We start from the raw sequence: 23,104 nt of genomic DNA, 5'->3' as shown, positions 1-23,104 counted from the left end.
CTATTGTTCTGTAGTATAGTCAAAGTTCTGGTATTGTGATACCTACTGCTTCACTCATCATGCTCAGGACTGCTTTGGCTATTCAAGGTCTGTTATGCTTCCAGATGAAGTTCATGATTGCTATCTCTATTTCTATGAGAAATGTCATTGGAATTTGAATTGGAATTGCATTGAATCTGTATAGCACCTTTGGTGGTATGGCCATTTTGACTATTAATTCTGCCTATCCAAGAACATGGGAGATCTTTCCATCTTCTAAGACTTTCTTTAATTGCTTTCTTTAGTGTTCTGTAGTTTTCATTGTAGAGGTCTTTTACCTCTTTTGTTAGATTAATTACCAAATATTTTATTTTTCTAGGCTATTGTGAATGGAGTGGTTTTCCTAATTTATCTTTCAGAAGATTCATCACTTATGAATAGAAGTGCATTAGATTTACGCATATTAATTTTACATCCTGCTACTTTGCTGAATTCATTTTAGTTCTAGAAGTTGTGTGGGGGAGTTTTTTGGATCTTCTAAATATAGAATCATTTTGTTGGCAAATAGTGATAGCTTGAGTTCTTCTTTTCCTGATTGCTCTGTCTAGAGTTTCAAGGATGATATGAATAGAAGTGGTCAAAGAGGGCATCCCTGTCTTGTGCCAGTTTTTGGGAATGCTTTCTCCATTTAGAATGATGATGACCGTGGGCTTAGCGTAGATGGCCTTTACAATGTTGGGGTATGTTCCTATTCCTATTTTCTCTAGTGTTTTGAGTATGAAGGGTTGCTGTATTTTATCAAACGCTTTCTCAACATATATTGAAACAATCATATGATTCTTAACCTTAAGTCTATTGATATGATGAATTACATTTATTGATGATAACTTGTTAGATTGCAGCACCACAGTTGGATGTAAGTCTACCTGATTCTAAAACCCTTCCTTAATTGAAAATAGCGCTGCATGTTCACTATACTGTGTATGTGATTCTATTAAGCAAAATGTATTTAGGAATGAATCATCAGTTTTAATGTATACCATTTGCATATATCTATTAGATAAACTAATAAGTTGATGTGAGAAAAATATCTGTTTATCATAATGGTAGCCAGATTTAATACTTTTAATACACCAATAAAACATAGGTGCTATTTTTAGAATTGGGTATTTATATTTTAAATATACTGCAACTTATCACCAGATTGATTTATGGAAAAAAACCCCATAACTCCTATGATTAATGTGCTAAGAGCAAAATATTATGGTCAAAGTAGACAGCAACAGGAACAGATGGGCAAGGTAAGTAGAGCATTACACATGTATTTGATCGATCTTTGCTTACAGTGTCCTTGGGCTTTTGCTTGGGTAGAATAGTGTTTTAACAGTTTTAGGGCCAACTTTAAGGGTGTGTTAGTTTTCCATTAGTGTGACAAAATATGTGATATAACAACTTATAAGTAGGAAATGTTTATATTGGCTCATGGTTTTGGTCTATGCCTGGTCCTGTTGATTTGGGTCTATAGTGAGACATTACATACATTATGGTGGGAGGGCCTGGCAGAAGAAGCTGCTCACTCATGATAGCTGGGAAAACAAAACAAAACAAAACAGGAAGAAGTCCTAGTATCCCCTTCAAAGAATAGCCAAATGACCAAAGTTCCTTGTAGGACCCACCTAAATTTTGTGTTCCAGCACTTCCCCATAGGGTTATAGGTTAGGGACCAACACATGGGCCTCTGTGGGACACTCCAGATTTGAACTGTAGCAGGAGGCAGATAGTTTGCAGTGTCTGTATTGTTCACAAGTGCTATCATCATAACCCCATGTTGGATGATAATGTCAAAAATGTCAGGAAACCACGACCACACATTCATTATAAATTTTCTTGATAAAAATTATGATCAGAGAGGTTCTGTGTTGTTTCAGTAGCCTCTACTTGGTTTTGAGCAAATTCACTCAGATTTTTACCTTTCTTCTCATTTAACTATATGGCACTCAGGCTTTCTTGCTTTTGTGTTTTGAAGTGGGTGAGCCAGTGTTTGCATCCCTTCTTGAGAGAGGCTTGCCTTTCCTTAGGTTAAAGACTTTTTGGTCATTCTGTGACCACAGCTGGATGGACTGAAGAAAAAGTTTACTTTTGTAGGTCATTTGCTTTTCTTATAGTTAAGATGTGAGCATTACTTTTCGTATATCCTAGATAGAGCAGAAATCCATAGTCAATGTTCTTTAGAAACAGGGATTCAGATTTTATAAGTGTACTTTCTGAATTCTCCTTTAAAGAAAGATTTTATTTAAAAAAAAAAAAAAAAACTCTAAACCACCTAAATACCGGAGATACTAATGTATGTAATAAATCCAGTCTAGTCTCTAAGAATGCCCAGCTTCCATTTCCTGTCTATATTTCATATGTCCTTGAACTATATGTGTTTTCTATTGACTTGTCTAGCACAGTGCATGACTGGCAGGGGCACAGCATCCAGGATGTTTCCCATCTGAGACTAAAGGGAGTACCTGTTAATATGGGCTTCTCTTAATATGCATATCATGAGTTATCTTTGGGATTTAATCATGCAGTGAGGAGAGAACTGTTGACCATATAAACACCTCATTCACTCATGTACTACTGATATCATGTACCTGATACCATGTACCTGATAATATGTGGATGTTGAAAGTACAAAGCAGAGTTATATCAAGATTAATTTCAACTTATTTGAATGCAACTACTATTGATAATATTGTATTAAAAATACCTATGAAAATAAGTCATGTGGTATACCAAAAGAAGAGGTAAGTCATGACTCTTCTGGTGAAATAGGGCCTCTATATGTAGTTTCATTTTCTTGTTCATTAATCTTGCAACCCACTACATTTAGGAGATAAACTCCAGTACAATATCGCATGTTTCGCCACGGGTGCTAAATACCATATTCATACTTGATGCTTTCCTGCAGTTCCCCCAGCATAGTCACACTCTTTCCAAAAATGCAAACCTACCAAACATCTCAAACCTCAGTATCTTTGCATGGCACCTTTTGCTTGCACAGTGTTCCCTCTCCTCCAGTTTCATTGTCTCTAAAATGGAAATCAGAGACTGTTTCCTTGGATGGGCCTTCCTTGGTTCCTTCATGACAAAATGAAGTATTTTTTTTTTTTTTTCCATTGAATGCTCTGTATAAATCTTCTTGTGCTGTGATTACATTCTATTGCAAATTGCTGTCTGCTTTAATATTACAAGGCTATTTTCTTTATTCTTTTGGCAGTACTTCGAATTGAACCAAGGGCCTTGTGCATAATAGGCAAGCACTATGCCACTGAACTACCACCTCCCCAGTCCCTATTGCTTGGTTGTTTTGATGGTTATGCCAAAAATGCTTAAAAATGTTACTTTGTATTTTACTGTTTCAATGTTTAGAAACAAGTTGTAAATCTTTTAAGGAGCATATATTTTCAATACTAAGGCATTAAGTCCTACCATCCCTTTTATGGAATATCTAAACTCAAATTTAGGAACAAATATGCCACTTCTGGTCACTTTAAAATAAATATGTTTTCAGAGCTTTACTCTTTTGAGAAAAGTAGTAGAATGATTAGTGTTGATACTCATTGATAATAAATTATAAGTGCTCCATTATGATTTCCAACCTATTTTAATGTACTTGTTCCACTTTCATTGATATACAGTTAAAACCTTGGGATTTAAAATGAATAAGAGAACAATGACCTATAAATGTCTTAATGTAAAAAAAGGGGTTTGGACATAATGCTAGTTGAATTAAGGTTTCTGATACAGTAATTCTTTAGTCACATCTTCAGGCATTTTATAAGTGGGTTCGGAAATGTAACATGACAAATGAAATAAAGTATTTATTCAACACCTGAAGCTACTGAGGAAGCTCAAAATCATTAAGGATGTTTGCAACATTTGTTTTTGTTTTGCTTTGCTTTTAGGAAATAGAAGATAATTCTATAATGTTATCAGTAGCTAATTAAATGGTTTGTGAATTCTCTAGGCTTTTCCTTTTGTTTCATTTTTTATGAAATAAAAGTTTTATTTAAAACTATGTTGCAGTTGGTTAACTTGGAGTACTTTTTCTTCCCCCCACCCCACCCCTTTATACACCAGTGTAGTGACTATGATTTGGAATTTGGAACGGAATGTTTACAGTTGGCTCTAAAATACTGTCACATTAAAGCCAAACTTGTAGAAGGATCACCTGACCTCTGGAAGGTAAGAGATGTTTCTTGGCTATGGATCTTTGCTTGTGTGTGTACTTAGATTTTAAAATGAGAACCTTAAAAAGGAATCAGTCTTACTGGGTTTCCTGAGCCATGAAAGTGTGAGATAGGTAACTCTATATCTATAGATATAGATAGATATGTATATAGCCTTGGCCTAAAGAAAATTCACTCATAATTCAGATAAGTTCCATTTTAGCCCATAAGTTTTGTTTTCTCTCTTTCTCTCTCTCTCTCTCTTTTTCTTTTTCTTTCAGTTGCTGTGTACATATAGCCTCTTGTTCTGTTCACCCAATTGAATTAAAACTGCAACTCTGCTGCCACATTCAACATTTCCTTCTGGGCCTGGGTGGTGGCTCCAAGTAGGTTGAAAGCACACCTGCCACAATTTGGACCAGTAGGGCAGTGGCCAGACCCTCTCTTGGCCCTGCAGAAAGAATTGAACTCTTTGCTCCGATGAAGTCCAACTCTTCTAACAGCTTTTGTTATTTTGGAGAGAATGGAGTGATTGCTGGAATCAAGGTAGTAGCACTATCACCTTACTTTCCTGTGGAAACAGGCACATCTTGGAGGATGGCTTGCCCTTGTTTGAGTCCATTGTATATTTCTTCATCGAGGTTATATGAGTCCATAATGTATTTCCTCATTGTTAGAACAGAAAGTTTATTAATTGGGTATTTTCTGAGTAACAAGATGGGCCTTGTTGCATGCTGAGGTCATCTTAGACCCAAAGTATTGGAGTCCAAAAATTCTGCAGAGAAATTCTTGCAGAGAAAATGTGTACAATATTGTTGCTCATTTAGGAACATCTAAATGTTGTTAGCCCAGCAGGCAAGCACTTTTTCATTTTATCTTTTCTATAGATGGCTCCTGTGGACTTCTCTCAGTATGCCCCCCCCACCCCTTTTTTCTTTTTTTCCAGTGCTGAGGATTGAACCCAGGGCCTTGTGCTTGCAAAGCAAGCACTCTACCAACTGAGCTATAACCCCACCCCTCAGTATGCACTTTTGAGGACTTATGAAGCTATCTGGGGATGTTTCATATCTTACCTCTGGAATGAATCAGGGAAGAGTTAATTCCTAGTCATCTCTAAGATTTAACCACATGTCAAAAAGAAAACTTGGTTCAGTATGCATCTTGCATATTGTTCATTTATTACTAATAGAGAACTAGCAAAGTTCTATACTATTAGTATGCTTCTAAAATTTGTGGTGACATAAATAGTAATAATGAGGATTTTGGCAATTACCTCTTAAGTGTTTTGTTAAAGATCCAGATCCACATTGGCACAACTCCCTTTGACTATCTGGCTAGACCGAGTTTGAAGGCCATGGAGAAAAGAAGAAAAGTAGCACCTCTGAGGCATTGCATTGTTACTAATATGTCAAGTATCTCCAGCCTCACTTTTGACTTCTGGAGGTTTGATTATTTACCTCTTGAGGGAATTCTGACCCTGCATCAAGCTTGTAAAGCATTCAAATTTGTGGATAAAAGGGAATCTGCACATTGCTTTTTGAATTTTCCACTCCATCCTCACAAATTGTATCCCTTATTTTTTTGTGAAGTGCTAATATTGCATTACTGTCTTCAGCAAGAGAATTAGTCCTCAGATACAGCTTGACTGTCTTTTCAATGACTGCAACATGGCAGGTCTTTCCACAGTGCCTCTGTTGGCACCACTGAGACACTTAGCACATGCTGTTTTGTGGGTTAAATGATCTCTCTCAAAGTGTGTTCATGTCCCAAATTCTACCACCTGTGGATGTGACATTTGGAAAGAAGCTCTTTGCAGACATAATCAAGTTAATTAAGATCATAGTGGAATAAGGTAGGTTCTAAATCCAACATGACTGGTCCTTATAAGAATAGCAGAAGAGAGACAGATGCAAGGAGAATATCATATGTGGATGTGATGCATCTGCAAGCCAAAGAATGCTAAGGATTGTCAACAGTCACCGGAACCTGGAAAGAGGCCAGGAAGGAAGCTTCCCAAAAGCCTTCAGAGGAAATTTGGACCCGTCTACACCTTAGTTTCTGACATGTAGCCTCCAGAATTTCCAGAGAGAGAATGAATTTCTGTTGTTGCAAACCATCAATTTTGTAGTGCTTTGTTACAGAGCCCTATGAAACACATGCCAAGGGGTCGATGTACTCTTTCAGGACTCAAATGAATCAGGATCATAGTATTACTTCCTGAATCAGGACAGAGGCAGAGAACCTGACACGTGAGGATGAGGTTTGAATAATGATGAGCTTCAGAGGGATGTTGGACTTGAAAAAGCCATGTGGTAGCCTGGGCAAAATGTCCTGTTAATCACTATGTCAACTTTTCAATGCCACTTCTGAGTGAGATGAAATTGAGTACAAATATTCCAGGTGTTTTCGTTTCACTGTTTCCTTTTTCTGCCTCCTTTCTTGTCTTCTCTCTTTGGTGGTATTTTATTATTAGTCATATAGTCCTTACTTAGTTTCTCTTGGTGGCATTGTATGACTTTTCCTTAAATTTAAATTCCCTTTGTGGTATGACTTTGTGTGTGTGTGTGTGTGTGTGTGTGTGTGTGTGTGTGTGTGTGTGTGTGTGTGATTACAGAGTATTTGTTTAAATCGCAGCAATGGAATATATATTTTGGAATCAGTATAAAATTAGCAAACAACATCAAAGAGGCTCTCATTTAAATAAAGGTGCCTAAAAAGTCTTACTAATGCCAAACTGCTAAAATTAGTACTAGACGCAGGGCCAAGTACTTGGAAATGTGACTTTGGAAGTCTGATACAGTGAAAGACATGTTTGGATGTAATCGAGAGGCACCTCATGACCATAGAACAGTGAGTCAAGAGAGGATTCTGAAATAGAGGAGTCTGCCAGCATGCAGAAGTCTGAGACTCCACAATAGTGTGAAGAATGACCAGAAATTTCTGATGATTGCATATAGGACTATTTGAACTGCCATCTGAAATTGGAGGAGGATTATCATTTTAAGTTTGACATGTACTCTGGTAAAAGTAAATGCAAAAAGTAGACATTCAGGGTCAATGACAACCTTCCTGGAGTCTGATGAAAACAGATTTTTAATTTAAAAATTAAATTTTTTCTAGTTAGTTATGACAATGCCTTTTGACATATCATGCATAAATGGAGTATAATTCTTTCTTTTGGTTGTGCATGATGTAGAGTTACACAGGTTGTGTAATCATATATGCACATAGGGTAATAATGTCCAATTCATTCTATCTTTCCCACCTCCATACCTTCTCCCCTCCTTTAGTCCCTGCTGTCTAGTCTAAAGTACCTCTATTCCCGCCTCCATTGCAAATTAGCATCCGTATATCAGAGAAAACATTTGGCTCTTTGAGATTGGCTTATTTTGCTTAGCATAATATTCTCCAGTTCCATCCATTTACTGGCAATTGCCATAATTTCATTCTTTGAGGCTGAGTAATATTCTATTGTGTATATACACTACTTTGTTTATCCATTCACCTGTTGAAGGGCATCTAGGTTGGTTTCATAGTTTAGCTATTGTGAATTGAGCTGATATGAATATTGATGTGACTGTGTCCCTGTAGTATGCTGATTTTAATTCCTTTTGGTATAAACCTTGGAATGGGATGATTGGGTCAAATGATGGTTCCATTCTGAGTTATCTGAGGAATCTCCATGCTACTTTCTGTGGTGGTTGCACCGATGTAAAGTCTGACCAGCAATATATGAGTGTATCTTTTTGTCTACATCCTTGCCAACATTTGTTGCTTGTATTCTTGATAATTGCCCTTCTGAGTGGAGCAAGATGGAATCTGTGTAGTATTGGTTCGCATTTCTCTAATTACTAGAGATGTTGAGTATCTTTTCATGCATTTGTTGATTGATTGTAGTTCTTCTGTGAAGTGTCTGTTCAGTTCCTTAGCCTTTTTAATGATTGGGTAATTTTCTTTCTTTTTTTTTGTGTGTTAAGTTTTTTGACTTCTTTATATATCCTGGAGATTAATGCTCCATCTGAGGTGCATGTGGTAAAGATTATTTCCCATTCTGTAGACTCTCTTCATGTTCTCGATTGTTTCCTTTGCTGTGAAAAAACTTTTTAGTTTGCTTCTATTCCATTTATTAATTCTTGATTTTACTTTTTGCGCTTTGGTGTCTTGTTTAGGAAGTTAGTTCCTAAACTGACATGGTGGAGATTCGAGCCTACTTTTTCTTCTGTTATGCACAGAGTCTCTATTCTAGTGCCTAAGTCCTTGATCCACTTTGAGTTGAGTTTTGTGCAGGGTGAGAGAGAGGGGTTTAATTTCATTTTTGCTCCTTATGAATTTCCAGTTTTCCCAGCACCATTTGTTGAAGAGGCTATCTTTCTCCAGTAAATGTTTTTGGTGCCTTTTGTCTAGTATGAGATAACTGTATTTATGTGGGTTTGTCTCTGTGTCTTCTGTACCATTGGTCTATGTGCTTGTTTTAGTGCCAATACCACGCCATTTTGTTTCTATGGCTTTTAGTATAGTTTAAGGTCTGGTATTGTGATGCCTCCTGCTTCACTCTTCTTGCTAAGGATTGCTTTGGCTATTCTGGGCCTCTTATTTTTCCAAATGAATTTTATGATTGCTTTTTCTATTTCTATGAAGAATGGCAATGGAATTGCATTAAATCTGTATAACACTTTTGGTAGTGTGGCCATTTTGACAATGTTTATTCTACCATTAAAGAAAATGGGAGATCTTTCTATCTTCAAAGGTCTTCTTTAATTTCTTTCTTCAGTTTTCTGTAGTTTGCACTGTAGATGTCTTTCACCTCTTTGGTTAGATTAATTTCCAAATATTTTATTGCTTTTTTTGAGGCTACCGTTAATGGGGTAGTTTCTAATTTTTCTTTCAATAGTTTCATCACTGATGTATGGGAATGCAATTGACTTATGGGAGTTAATTTTATATCCTGCTACTTTGCTTAATTGATTTATTCTAAAAGTTTTCTGGTGGAGTTTTTTGGATCTTCTATATATAGAATCATGTTGTCAGCAAAATATGCTGGTGGCTGTACTGCTGGGGATTTTTTTCCTTATTATAGCCTACCTTCTGTGTCTCTGGTCTGGTTTGAATGTCTGGTTTTAAGTTCCACTAAATTTCCCTCCCTGCCCTTTTTGTCTTTTTATTGGTTCACCCACCTTGTGGAGAAGCTGCCTCTCTGCTTTCTTGGTTTCTTGGTTTCATGCCATGGAACAGCCAGGGTCAAGACCTCCTCTATTCCTCCATCTGGGGCTGACCAGATTTTAATCCCTCCCCCCCATCACCAGGGTAGAGAATAATCTCCCAAAATGATCAGGTTACCACCCACCTCCCAAGAATGACCAGCCACAGGAAAGTACAGCACTGGTTCCCAGAAATAGGGTTCGGCCCTCATGGTTTTCCTAAGTAGTTGTGCCATGGCAAGTCTTCAGTAAACATTTTTGTTTTGGGGAGATTTCATGTTGTCTACATAAGAACTTAAAATTTATAGTTGTACCATATTTTTGGCCTAGTATACTTTTAAATACTTTGCTGGGTCACTTACTACACTGTTCAGTCTTAAATGACAGACTTTTTATTTCTAAATGTCAAAACTGTCTTCAAGGCACAAGATTTATAATCAGTTATTGAAGAAATTTAACAATTTCAGGCAATTTTGTCTGAAAATGCTTCTTTAGAATGAGTTTGAAGTATTTGTGTCATCACAATATTATTGAAACGAATGACTTGAGAATTCCTTTTGATGGGAACTACATTTTTTTTTTTCTTCTTTTTTTTTTAAGATCAAGTGTTCTGGCATCATTGTATAACAACAAAAGAAACAAAATAGTCTTGTTTGTTTTTTTGCCCTCAACAGTACAATGTGGTGATGTTTCTTTTTTAGAGATTTTAAAATACAGTTATCCAGTCTAGACAAAAGATATTTTCTAGGTATACATAATTGATGAAATGGAAATCAAGTTCCAAAAATATCTGTTAATAAGTATTCTCTACCTTTAAAGTAGAAGTTTTTAAAGCTTTTTTCTAAGTATTTGGGGTTACGTATTCATTATCCTGAGAGGTGAAATGTCCGAAAACATTAAGTGCAGTCTTAATCAGGGAGGATCCTCGCCAGTGGGATGGGACTCTATTTGAAATGCCTGTTTTACTGTTTTGTGTCTAACAGAGAGAAGCCACAAAATATAAGTGGAATGGCCCCCAGCAGAAATGTACCTTGAGGTAGTTGAGAGAATTTTGTGGAATGAAAAGATAATTATGTCTGTAGCTATAAGCATCAAGATTTTCCTCTATTGAATTTTGTTTTTCAGTTAAACTCATTACTCAGATTAATTATTGCACAGATGCAGAAAACAAAGATGGAGCTGAACTAGGTGAGTGGCAGATGTTAGTCTGGAGCCTCACCTGCACAGAACACTGTTGCCATCCTTGATGTAGCCCCGGGGCTCCAGGAAGCAGAGTTTGAAAACACATCTATGAAAGGATTGATTTTAAAAATCCATCACTACAGGATTTTTAAAAAAAAGTAATTTCCATAATAGGGTATTGTGCAAGGTCAAAGGAAAACTACAGATCATGCTGACAGAAGAACTCAACTTGAAAACTGATTTTTAGGGTGCCTTTTTTTTCTAATTAGAACTAAAGAAAGGACAACCAATAATACTGTAAAATTAAAAAAAATGAATAGAATAACTCATGAATTCAAAATTGCAACATTTTCCAGTAATTCTCTCTTTGAAGTACATTTGCTATTTTATTTAGAAAAAAAAAAAAAAGGCTCTTCTTAAAAAGTTACTTTTAAAGCTTGTCAAATAGTTTCTGTGGTTAATTTTCATTAAATCTGTTTATTTTGAGAGGTGCAGCTGAGGTATTTAAGGCTTTATGAAGAAGATGCTAATCCAAATTGAAAAGCTTAATCCTTCTTTAATAGCTATCTCTCGCTCATAGGATGAAGTAACAAAAATAAATTTAGAAGCCTTTGTTTTTATACAGTTAGTTAATATTAGGTAATCACAAACCTTTAAGTAATAAAAACATTTATTTTATTCATAGGACTGGTTCCTATGCAAATATTTTCATGTAAGAATTCTAGAATTTTTTTAAGTTTAAAAATCCATCATAATGTTCTATTTGCAAAAAGTTACTTTTATAATATCTTAATATAAAATGTTTTACCCTTCAAAGTTGGAGGGAATAGAAAATAAAGTAACTATATATCACCCCCTTAAATTTTTGTCTGAGTTTATCATATAGAGTAGATGATTAATATAGAAAAGTATTTTCTTTTTCAAGTTGGAACAATTAAGTTTGATTTCAGATGTCTAGTTAACTTTGGAATTTTGAGGAAAAAATTAACTAGCTTTATTGAATTTCAGAAGAGAAAGTTATTGACTAAAATGTAGTTGCTACAGGTTAAAAATTTTGCTCACTCTTCATTGTTCTATTCCCAGCACTTAGAACAAGGCCTAGAATATAATAGTTAGCTTAATACTTGTTGAATGAATGAATCTGATCAGTGCATTTGGTAAAATGTATAGTGTAAGCCTATTGATGTGTTTTCTCTTTTATCTTTTCCAGATAATAGAATTGTATTGGGGATCAGAAACTAAATAGTAGAGGAGACTCTAATTTGTTTTGCATGTGCTTGTGTTAGAGATAATATGATACTACATTTGATTTTCATAGATTGATTGACTGCTTTGAACAACTTACCATCTGTCTTACCAAATTAAATACTCTTTAATTCTACAAAATAGTTCATAATTTTGCCCCACAGTTTACCTGACAGGATAAAGGCATAGCAGGGCCATTTGTTTTGGGTAGACTTGCTTTATGTGCTTGAGCTAAACAAAGTATTTGTACAAATCCAATTATGAACTAATCTGGAGAAAGTTCCATTTTATAGGCATGGTAAGGCACTAACTGAACACTTGTTGAAATGGATTTTCAGACCATTTGCATCATAATCATCTGAATACTTCAGTTATGAACTTCTATTGCCTTATTGTACTTACGTAATACCATTTTATTATATACTACATTTTTCAGTTCATGATACAGGAGAACTAATTTTGCAGTTGCACGTACATGTTCTGTACTTGAACAGATCACTGGATAGGATCTGGGAAGTATCTGCCAGAGAGCAGATACATACCCTGACAGGTTACATTACAAATAGCAGAACACTATTAGGAGGCTGAGTTTTTAAAGGAAAATTACCAATGATCTTAGCCACACAATGGTACCCAGTAGGCTCTTTCTATAGGAGCCACACTTTAATAAAAATCTGACAACATGAATCTTATCAGGGTATGTAAAGACATAATTCAGAATGATGTCTCTTTTAATGTGTGTTGATCTTTGAGAACTTCAACTAAGAATGAGGTTTGGTGACTTTTGTTATACAGAGAATTCCTTCCTTCCAGTATAAAATCTTACTATTAAGTAGTAGTGTTAACACTTAAGACACTACTACATTTTCTATGATTATAATGCTTCAGTTATATTAATAAGATTTCATAAAGTAATGCTACATAATATCTGAATTTATTCAAAGATTAAAAATAAAATCTTCACTCATTTGTAGAAATAGAATATGATTTAATATGGATTTGCTAACGCTATTTTCTAGTTTGGAAATTGTCACTGTTATGTGTTTGTAGTTTCTCCAAAATCAAGAATTTCCTCTGGGGCATTATTTTATTGCTTTCACATTCCTTCCTGCTCTGTTAAGTCTAATGAGGTTTATCTGTCCTTTAGGTGACCTACAAACGAGATCTGTATGCGGCTGAATCGATTATTAAGGGTATGTTTGGCCTTGTGACTGTCAGTTCCTGTGTTTCAAAAAATGTAAGCCAGTTCAGAATTTCTCATGACAGTTTAAATCCCAGCCATCTAAGAAGGATAAATGTCTGTAGGCCATTGAGGTCTCCGATTTGTTTTTGAAAACAATTACATTTTGTTTTGTTTCCTGCTTGTGAAACATGTTGCCTTGGTTTCAATTTTTACAAAAGAAAGACTAGTTTATTAATTTAAGTATAGGGCATTGATACTATTAGGAAGGAAACAGTGGAACTTGATATTTTAATAAAATTGTAAAAGTATCTATGTATTCTGGGAAGATAACTGCTCCCATTCCTTAACACTGTCATATCAGTGTGTTAGATATCATCTTCCATGTGAGAAAAATGTTTTTGTCAAATTTGAACAAATTAGACTGGATGATTTTAAGAAATTCAATTTTCTCAGAATGAATGCAATTTTCTTTTGTAATTTTAGATACTACATGTGATAACCCCCTTTCTTGTGTTTTTTTTTTCCTATTGCTGTGACTCTAAACTCCATCTACAAGATAGTCTATTTAATGACCACATATGAAACTAGTTCTAAGTTTAAACTTATATTGAAGTAGGAAAAAAGGACTGAATCTGAAAATTGAATCCATCAATTTAAAGTTTTGGGAAAACCTGTTTAATAGCACTTGGTTTATTTAAAGTTAATTGACTTGGTTTCACAATTGTGCTTAACATTGTGCTAGGAATGTAATCAAGATGCAGAAGGGACATCGTTTAAATCAGTTTTTCAATCTAAGCCACTGTACTAACACTTGAGACCAGATCTTTCTATGGTTTGGGCCCTCTTCCTTCATTGTTGATTAGCATGCCTGGCCTCCACTCACTCTATGCCTAAAGAACCTTTCCTTTCTCCATCTACATTCTTATGTGTCAAGATGTCTTCTGCCAGTGCAGATGTCTTCAAGGGCATACAGTTGCCCCTAATTGAAACCACTGTTCTAAATAGTTTTTAGCAAGATCAGAGGTGTCCAGCCTCCATCTTGACATAAGTATGGTTCTTTACAATAAGTCAGTTGATTGATTTCATTAAAATAATAGATAGAACAATATGCTCAAATGTTGATTAAGATGTGAACTTCTAAATTTAATTTATTGGTAGAAGAAAGTATGAATATTAATTTGAATGCATCAGTCTACAGTTTTGGGAAATTCTAATTAATAATTGGCTTCACATGTGGAAAACTGAACTCTTCTGTGATCATGCCAGGTATATTTGCAGTTTACCCTCATTCTTGTCCTTGAAGCGTATTTCATTTCAAACCATTAGCATATTGTAATTTGTATGTCTGTGTGTAAACATATCATCTATGACCATAAATCAAAGTGTTGACATATTTATATATCAGCCTGGAATGTGTGACTAGTGCTTTGTTAGAACAAACTGGCTAAATCATGATGCGGGTTGGTTATGTTCTTAATGTAACTATAAAACTCACTTTGGTTTTGTTGCAAAGTTGTATCTCTGTTACCTAGGTTGAATGAAAATGGTTCTCTTTTTGAACAGTAGTAGAGTTTCAATGGAGGATTCTACAAATTGTAATACATTGCCTACATGCTACTATTATCAGAGCAGACTTCTTACAATGTAAAAGCCTACCTTTTTTCATTTATTCTACATAGTTATACATGACAGTAAAAAGCATTTTGACATGTACATAAATGGAGTATAACTTCTCATTCTTCTGGTTGTTCATGACATAGAATTAGCACTGGTCCTGTAATCATATATGCCCATAGGGTAATAATGTCTGATTCATTTCACTATCCTTGCCACTACATTTAAACATAATTGCAGAACCCATGACTTCTGAAGTTTTACCACAGAGAAATTGTTTTTCTTATTTAGATAGCAGGTTCTTGTATACCTATTATTTTAAAATGATCAAAGAAGTATTATTTTATTCTTAGGGAAAATAATTGGACTGACTTTATATAAGCAGCTGATTTAGGTCAAACAAACTCAGAGTTTCTGTGTCTCTTGTTACCAGAGTCTGGCCCAGGTACCCTGCCTGGATCTCAACGGGCTGAATTTAGCCACCCACACCGAAAGAAACAGGCAAAAGAATGAAAAAAAAGGAAAAGGAATTTTATACAGTTTGATCAAACTGGGAAGCAGTTAGATGCTTTTCTGCTGGTGCCACAGAAAGCACTTACAATTTACAGGAACAAAAGCCAGTTTGATACACATATGTAGGTTTAGCCTATACTACCCAGTCTGGGCAGGGGCGATCCAAATTCTCAGCTCCCTTGGTGTCCAGGTGATACTAGTCTTGGAAATTAGGATCGGGTCCTTTTCCCCGCAGGGTTGAAGATTATACATCTGAGAAGTCCTGAAATGTGCCTAGTAGACTTCTCGGGGGGAAGGGGGGCCCAGAGCTTTTACAGACCCCAGGGCCCCCATTTTAATCCCTGCCTCCCTTTCCTCCCTGTGTATATGCCTAAGGGCAGGAAGGGCAGGAGCACAGGGGGCAATCGCTTCTGTTGGGGTGTGATCCTCCAAAGTAGTTGTTAGCAACCCAGTGACAACCAACTATCATCCTTTCCTGACCTCCATCATTCATTTTCTACACTGACTGCCAGACCTTCCACCCCTGCCTCAGTTTGTTGAGGAATGTAATATTTCCTGTCCCCTTAGGCCAGGTGGGCTGCAGGCAGATTGCTTTTTGGCAAGAAAAGCATGTGGGGAGTGAGTACAGTGGGCTCATGTTATAGAATTATTCTCCTAACTTTGTGTTCCCACCATCCTCATCTGTTTGTCCCCTTACACCTTTACTATCAGCATAAGAAATTGTATTCAATTTCAGAAGGGCCCTTTATTTGTCTCACTCTGAAATTTGTATATCTAAAGTCTTTGCAGGAGATTCTGATGCTACTGGTACCCTTAGAAGACCCTGCTCTGGGGCCTTCCTATTGTGTGTACCCTTAGACCAGCAATGTTGTAGTTACCTGAAAAGTTGAGAGTGGAATTTCTGACTCTACCCCATTAAAATCTGCATTTTGATATGAGCTGTGGGTGATGACTTTGTACATTAAGTTCCAGAAACCTTCTTCTAGTTTGCCCCTCAGTCCTTTATAGTCTTTTTATAGGGCAACCTACTTTCTAAATTATCTATTGTACTACAAGCTTGAAGTCTTATTATGCCTTACTAGCTGTAAATGTTTATTTGTTCATCTAGGATTACCCTCTAACTTCATGACTTATGCTAAATACCATCTCTGATAATTGATGTTGTGGCACGTTTGAAATAAATCACCGAGTTGGTCTTGAACCAAGACATGGAAATTGTATTCACCAGCGACCAAGTTGCTTCTGCATACCTTGACCCCTTGTGGAAGATAGGGTATCTCTTTTACAGCCCCAAACTGCAAACTACCAGTAAGTCAAAACCATAGCAATGTAGGAAGCGGTCAGAATGATCCAGTTCAGGGTATAGTACACTGCCCAAGAAAATGGGAACTAAAAGAGAACATCTTTTTAAATGTTTTTCTTAATAATACATTGTATAAGAACAACAGGAACATTTTTCAATGGCCATCGGTTGCTTAGCAACAGGGTGTGCTTAGCAGGAGGTGGCAGAAGTGGGTTTTCTCATGGGAGAAGCATTTCTTATATGAAGTGGAGTCTTAGGGTAAAATGGAGTTTGTCTGGTCAAGGCACATGAAGTTTGGCCCATACATTGAAATACCTCCAGGCATAGAGAAAAAAACAAAACAAAACAAAAAAACAACACACCTCTCGTGTCTTTCTAAACAATCAGTTCTAAAATATAATGTGGTAGAAGATTATTTAAGTTATATTTTCATCTGTTTGCCCTTTCTTAGTGTATTGATCAGGGTTATCTAGAGAAACAGAACCAATATGATGTACATAGATATAGACACATAGAGATTCATTGTGAGGAATTCACTGAAGTGATTGTGGAGACTAAATCCTGTGATCTACCATCAGCAAGCTGGAGGCCAAAGAAAGCCAGTGGTGTAGTTTCTGTCCAAACCCAAAGGTCTGAGAACCAAGGGAGTAAATAGTGTTAGACTGAGACTGAGGGCCCGGGAAAATGGATACCCTTCTCCAGAAGGGGAGGATTCAACCTTCCTCTGTCTTTTTGTTCTAGTCAGGCCCTCAGTGGATTGGATGATGTTCACCCACCTTGATGGGGGCCATTTTTGCCCATTCAAATGCCAATCCCTTTCAGAAACACCCTCACAGACACATCCAGAAATAATGTTTTACCAGCTATCTGGGCATCCCTTAGCTTAATAAAATCATCACAGAGAAAACAACCATCACACCTAGGGAATGTACAAAGTATTTTTGCAAGCACTATGAACATAGCATTTATTGGGCAATCACTTTGAACTAGGCATTGTTGGAAGTGTTTTATGTGTGTGATTTCTTTATCCCATTCAAGAATTCAGTGATATAAGTAGTGTTACCGTTTCCACATTTTAGGATTATTCAAAGATAAATACTGACTTGAGAAGGATGGACAATTCTGAAATTACAAGTCTCTGCCTTAGGTGCTTTATTTCTTTCTTGATGCCTCACCTCTTTTGTTTCTCCTTAGATATTGTTAAGATTCTCTTATCTGGAGGACATGGGCGACATGGGTTTTGGAATTTGGAAACTTTGTACTTTCAGAAGCTAAAGCACATCATACATTATGCCACATCCCCTGTGGAATTTGGGACCACCACAAAAGGAAACTTGGAATGCATTAATGTTAATGCCCAGTGTGATAAAATACTATTGAGCTTCTAACCTATTTATTCAGGACTGATTTTTGCTATCCAGTTATTTATGAAAACATTTTGGAATTAAGAGTGTTTTGGATGTCAGCATTGCCTATCATGTGAATTGACCTGCTTTAGATTGATTCAGTGAAGGTGGGAATAATCTTTATACTTTTATTTTGTATCCTCTAATATTGAGTCAGGTTGAATTTGGTGATAGTTTGATGGATATAGCTACATTTTCTCATTACTCTGAGTTCTAAGTTAGCGGAATATATGGCCTGTGTCCCACTTGAACATTCCACTTGCTTCCAAAAGATGCACGTTGGGATCCAGTATATATATCCCTATATCATACAACTTTCTAAAATTTTTATATATAGAAATGGTGTAATGTTTGGGTGTACAGTTGTCAAGGCTTAAAAATCAGGACTTGGAGCACATAAAACTCATGCCAGAAGCCTTATGTTTTTTATCTTAAAAATAATGCCATAAAGTAGATATTACTGTTCCCATTACATAGGTGGGAAAATTGAGATTTAGGTAATTTCCTCTGGTTCACAAATTGTTAAGAATAAGTTTAACAATTTAAGTCAGGTCTCCGTTGTCCTTCACTCTGACTCTATTCTGACCACTTTGTACCTCTGAATTATGCAGCCACTCAGGCTGACCACCAGAGTCGGTACTAGACTGGTGTTTGTCTCGGTGGGCATGTCAGTGATTTCTGTACTTCATTCTGCTGGGCTCTGATTTCATTGGGTTACGTATTGTAAGTTCAGCTGGCCTTCTGAAGAATGATTGTAAAGTTAAGACTCAGAAGCTCCCTTCCTAGTGCTCTTCTAAGCCTGCAGTGTAGTCTTAAAGAGAGGGTGTTGCTGGCATGATGGATGTGTAGGAAATAGGTCATAGTGAAACTACAGATTTCTAGACATGCCCAGTGAAAGAATAATAATAAAAAGTCAATATCAGAATAATGGTTTGAAAATGATCAGTTGGTACTATTTCATTGTTTTGATAAATCTGATAGCCTAATATTCATTATATAGACACAAGTTTTTCCTTTCTGGGACTTTTGTTCATGCTATGATATGAATGTTAGTATTCTATAATTTGTCACTTTGAAGTTGCTTTCCCTCTTGGATCCTGTTTATTGCTCAACAAATACATCAATGTAATTATTTTGTTTTTACTTAGAAATGTTTTAGTATAAAAATACTAAGATAAATGACAAATCTTGTTTCTTACAGGGACATTTTTTATCCTCAAACTTACTTGTTATTGGAATAGTGTATGTATTTTGGTGAGTCTTAATTTACATTCAAGTCAATGTCTTTGATTTAGTATGGAAATTTACATGGTAGGAAAACCATAATCTCATTTTGTTTGTATTTGAAGTTATGTTTGCTAACTTCAGGCAAGCTTTTGACAGAAATCTCTCAATTTTAAGTAAGATGGTGAGTCTCCAAATCTTATTTTTGTAATGGCTATTATTTTTTGGTATAGAGGATTGAGCCCTTGGGAAGCTTAACCACTGAGCCATATCCCCAACCCTTTTTATTTTTTAAAATTTGATATAGGGTCTCGCCAAGTTGCTTAGAGCCTTGCTAAGTTGCTGAGGTTGGCTTTAAACTTGTGATCTTCCTGTCTCAGGCTCCTGAGCTGGTGAGATTACACACAGGTACTACCACACCTGGCCAAATCTTATTTTTAAATCTTTTGTGTTGTAGATTTTAAAGTTTATTTTAGCATCAACATTTACTTGAATTTCCATTTATGATGAACTATTATTAATGAGAAACTTTATAGAAAGTGGTCCCCTTGGAATTGTCTTTTGTAGAGCCTGCGTTAAAATAACAACTAATCACAATTTGTTTTAACTATGTGAAGCAAAGCAGTTTCAACATTTCTTTTTCTGAAGTAGAGAGTTGAATTTGGTTATTGTTCTTCAATGTTTAACTCTTTCAAGTGTCTACGGAGTGAAAATTAAAACAAACTCTTCCAGAGTAGTGTGATTAATTGGTGCAGAAGACACTGAGCTGACTGATAAGCTTGTAAACATCCATTTAACAAAGAGGTATTGTACTTTTGTCTCACAAACTGGTTGAGCCCACCCAAGCCTGTTCTGCATGCTCAGACGAACCCAAACTGTATTAAAGTGGTAACAGATGCCAGTGGTAACATACTTTATCTAGATTTACATAAGCCATACAAACAGTCCCAACCCACACTTGATTTAATATGCTGACCGTATCCTGGCAAAAGGGTGAATATTCTAAAATTTTCTAAGAAGAAAAGCCCCTATGGAATTTCTAAATAAAAGATTGTATTTATTTTCTACCACTATTCTTCAGCAACTCTCTAATACATTCAATTTTGTGGCTAAAGAGTGTTGTAGAAAACAATTTCATTCTATTCATTCCTGGTTATAATTGAACGAACCCAAGTAAATTTATGCTATAAAAACTGCCTATGGTGCCTCTTTTCATATGGTGGTTTTTATAAAAATGGAAAAATAGGAATCAAAATTGAACATCATTCCAGTTTTAACTGGCTGTAGTTAAAATTAGTTAATATTAATGTTCATGCAAGAATTCATGTCTTTCCTAGTTGTTATGTAATGTTTTATGTTCATTAAGCATTTGTTTTATTTTAAAGGAAATTGATTCTCTGACATAGAACATCTTTTTTTCTGGCTCAGAAATTTACATTTTATTTGGAAAATACAGTACTACAGATGGATTTCTTTCATAAGTTTTTCGGAACAATAAAGCCTTACATCTTTATACCTGTTTTTTTAACCCAAAATTTGTTTCTTACCTGAATAATTTCTTAAAGAAAAACAAATGAATCCTTTTGTGCTTAGACCTTAAAAGTAGCTCAACACAATTTTAAGTTGGCACTAACAAAAAGGAATGAAATAATCACGTGAATAAACTTGGTTCAGTATTACTGAAATTTAATAAGATACTGTGTTGACTATGTATGAAAAACCTAGCACTTAATTTCTCAGTCATTCTTTAACAACTTTTACTTGTGATTTTTTTTTTAAGTACAAAATTATTTTGAAATTTGAATCAAGTTGAAAAAAATAAACAATCAGGTTTGCTACATGTGTAACTGAACATTGTTCTGCATCTGTGGTATGTTCTCATCAGGTCTGTTATTAAATACACAGTGATGGTGCCTTTTATGTTATTAACCATGTTTTTCTTTTTTGAACAATGCAAAGTGACAGCTAAGATTTACTTAGAAACTTTAATTTTTGATGTTTTTTGGCTTTTGACTGATACTTAATTTTTCAAATTTTCCCTTTAATACCAAAATGTCTTTGTACATAATAGTTTTTGTTCTTCGCTTTCTTGAAAATAGTACTGTGATTGTATCTTATGTGAGTATGTAAGAACATTTGCGTCAAGTTTTAATTAGTAAGAACAGGAAGGCTGTGAAATAATTTAAAAGGAATTTGGTTTCCCTGGAATTTTATTGTAAAAAAAAAAAAAAAATGTAAATTGGAAAGTTAAATATTTGGGGCAAGATTAGAGAAAGTAGAGTTCACTTGTTTGTTTAATCTTAAGATTTTCTTAATTTGTCATCAGTGAAATAGTAATTCAAGCATAGGCAAGTAAGTCTGTTGTGTTCAAAATCTTGAAAGGTCACAGATAGTTAATAAGTAACTAGCTAAATAAGACTTGACAACAAAGTCAGCTACTTATACTTTACTCTGCTGTAGGTTGTGAAAACACAAAGACTAAAACCCCAAGTATAGGGTTTATTTTCCTAAAGCAATAATACATTTTGTAAATACTTTAAACTTATATATTCTTTCTCAGCTACAGAAATAAAGAAAAGTAAGAGTATGGTATCATTCTCTTGGAAAACAGTAATATGCATATTCTGCTTACACATAAAAACATGAATTGGAGAGACAAGATGTCACATGCCTGTTCCTTACTTTTGGTCTAAGGCAGGAAATTTCTTTCTATATTCTGTGACTCATTTTACAGTATGCTTAAGATCTGATAATATATGAAAACGTCTTAAAAAAATCTGCCTATATATGATTGCCCTCCAGTTGAAACACGCATAGTTAGTAATACAGTTAGCTTACTCAGAAGACCACTTGACCTCTTAATATGAGTGTGTATATCTATGAGATTTTTGGCAAGTTTTTATTTACTGGCCCTGTTTTCTGCTTGTGTATAGTTCATAGCTCGTTGTCTACTTTCACTTTGTTTACTGCCTGCCTTCTCACTTCTTAAACTAATAGCTTCCCGCATCAAGTGTTGACAGAAACTGAAAGCATCTTTCTATAGTTGGAACTGAGACAGATACCATGGCTCAGTAATGGTGATAATAATTAATATCAATGTAAAACATTAGAATAGTCCATAAGACTGGTTTTTGATGGAATTCAGGGCAATGGAAGATACTGCCCTCATTTTGAAGGATTAGAGCTTTGGAAATGGCTTTTGGATTAAAACAGTTCTTATTTACCTAAGAACTGAGAGGTCAGTACAGTGAACAGAGAGGCCCAATGGAATAATCTCCCAATAGAAATTATAGATGAGTCCATGAAAATGAAAGGACAAATGTCTGGATTTTTAGCCTACTTGCTTATGAAACTAACCCAGTATTTTGATTTATTTGTCTGAAAGAAAATAGGAAAATTCTAAAGATGTGGAAAGTAGATTTTGGTTTCCTTCATAAATTTTCAGATATATACATGATCACTCCTCTTGATTCTGAAGGATTTTTGTTAGAACGACACTGGAATTAAGCTTTTATGAATTGATGGTGTATATTACTATATATCACTACACTATGTATCCTAACAAAAGGTATGAAGTTTTAGGTTGCTAAGAGCATTAAGCCAGGGATTGAAAGCCCTTAAGAAATTTTGTAAAGGAAACTATCAGGAATGCGAAGAAAGAGCCTATAGAGTGGGAGAATATCTTTGCCAATCATACTTCAGATAGAGCACTAATCTCCAGAATCTATAAAGAACTCAAAAAACTCTACTCCAAGAATTCAAATAATCCAGTTGACAAATGGGCTAAGGAAATGAATAGACACTTCACAGAAGATGATCTACAAGCAATCAACATACATTGGAAAAATGTTCAACATCTCTAGTAATAAGAGAAATGCAAATCAAAACCACCCTAAGATTCCATCTCACCCCAATTAGAATGGTGATTATCAAGAATACGAGCAACAACAGGTGTTGGCGAGGATGTGGGGAGAAAGGTACACTCATACATTGCTGGTGGGGCTGCAAATTAGTGCAGCCACTCTGGAAAGCAGTGTGGA

The 23,104-nt window shown here is 35.4% G+C and overlaps 1 protein-coding gene across 2 annotated transcripts in view; it reads left to right on the top strand.

The window, feature by feature from the left end:
* The window catches only part of CRPPA (CDP-L-ribitol pyrophosphorylase A), a 369,555-nt gene that overhangs the window by 84,985 nt on the left and 261,466 nt on the right, over positions 1-23,104 (top strand). Inside the window, exons 4-5 of one of the 2 annotated variants that reach the window (XM_079151916.1) lie at positions 4,108-4,212; positions 12,969-13,571. The exons of the other annotated variant lie outside the window; for it this stretch is intronic. Of the exons in view, the coding sequence (XP_079008042.1) occupies positions 4,108-4,212; positions 12,969-13,154 (291 nt within the window). The 3' untranslated portion in view covers positions 13,155-13,571. Of the gene's footprint in view, positions 1-4,107; positions 4,213-12,968; positions 13,572-23,104 lie in introns of those variants that run through there. 2 annotated transcript variants of the gene reach the window in all.

Source organism: Sciurus vulgaris (genome assembly GCF_902686455.1).
Source record: "Sciurus vulgaris genome assembly, chromosome: 8".
NCBI lineage: Eukaryota > Metazoa > Chordata > Mammalia > Rodentia > Sciuridae > Sciurus > Sciurus vulgaris.
Note: the sequence above shows the minus strand (reverse complement) of the source record. Positions and strands in the feature narration are given on the sequence as shown.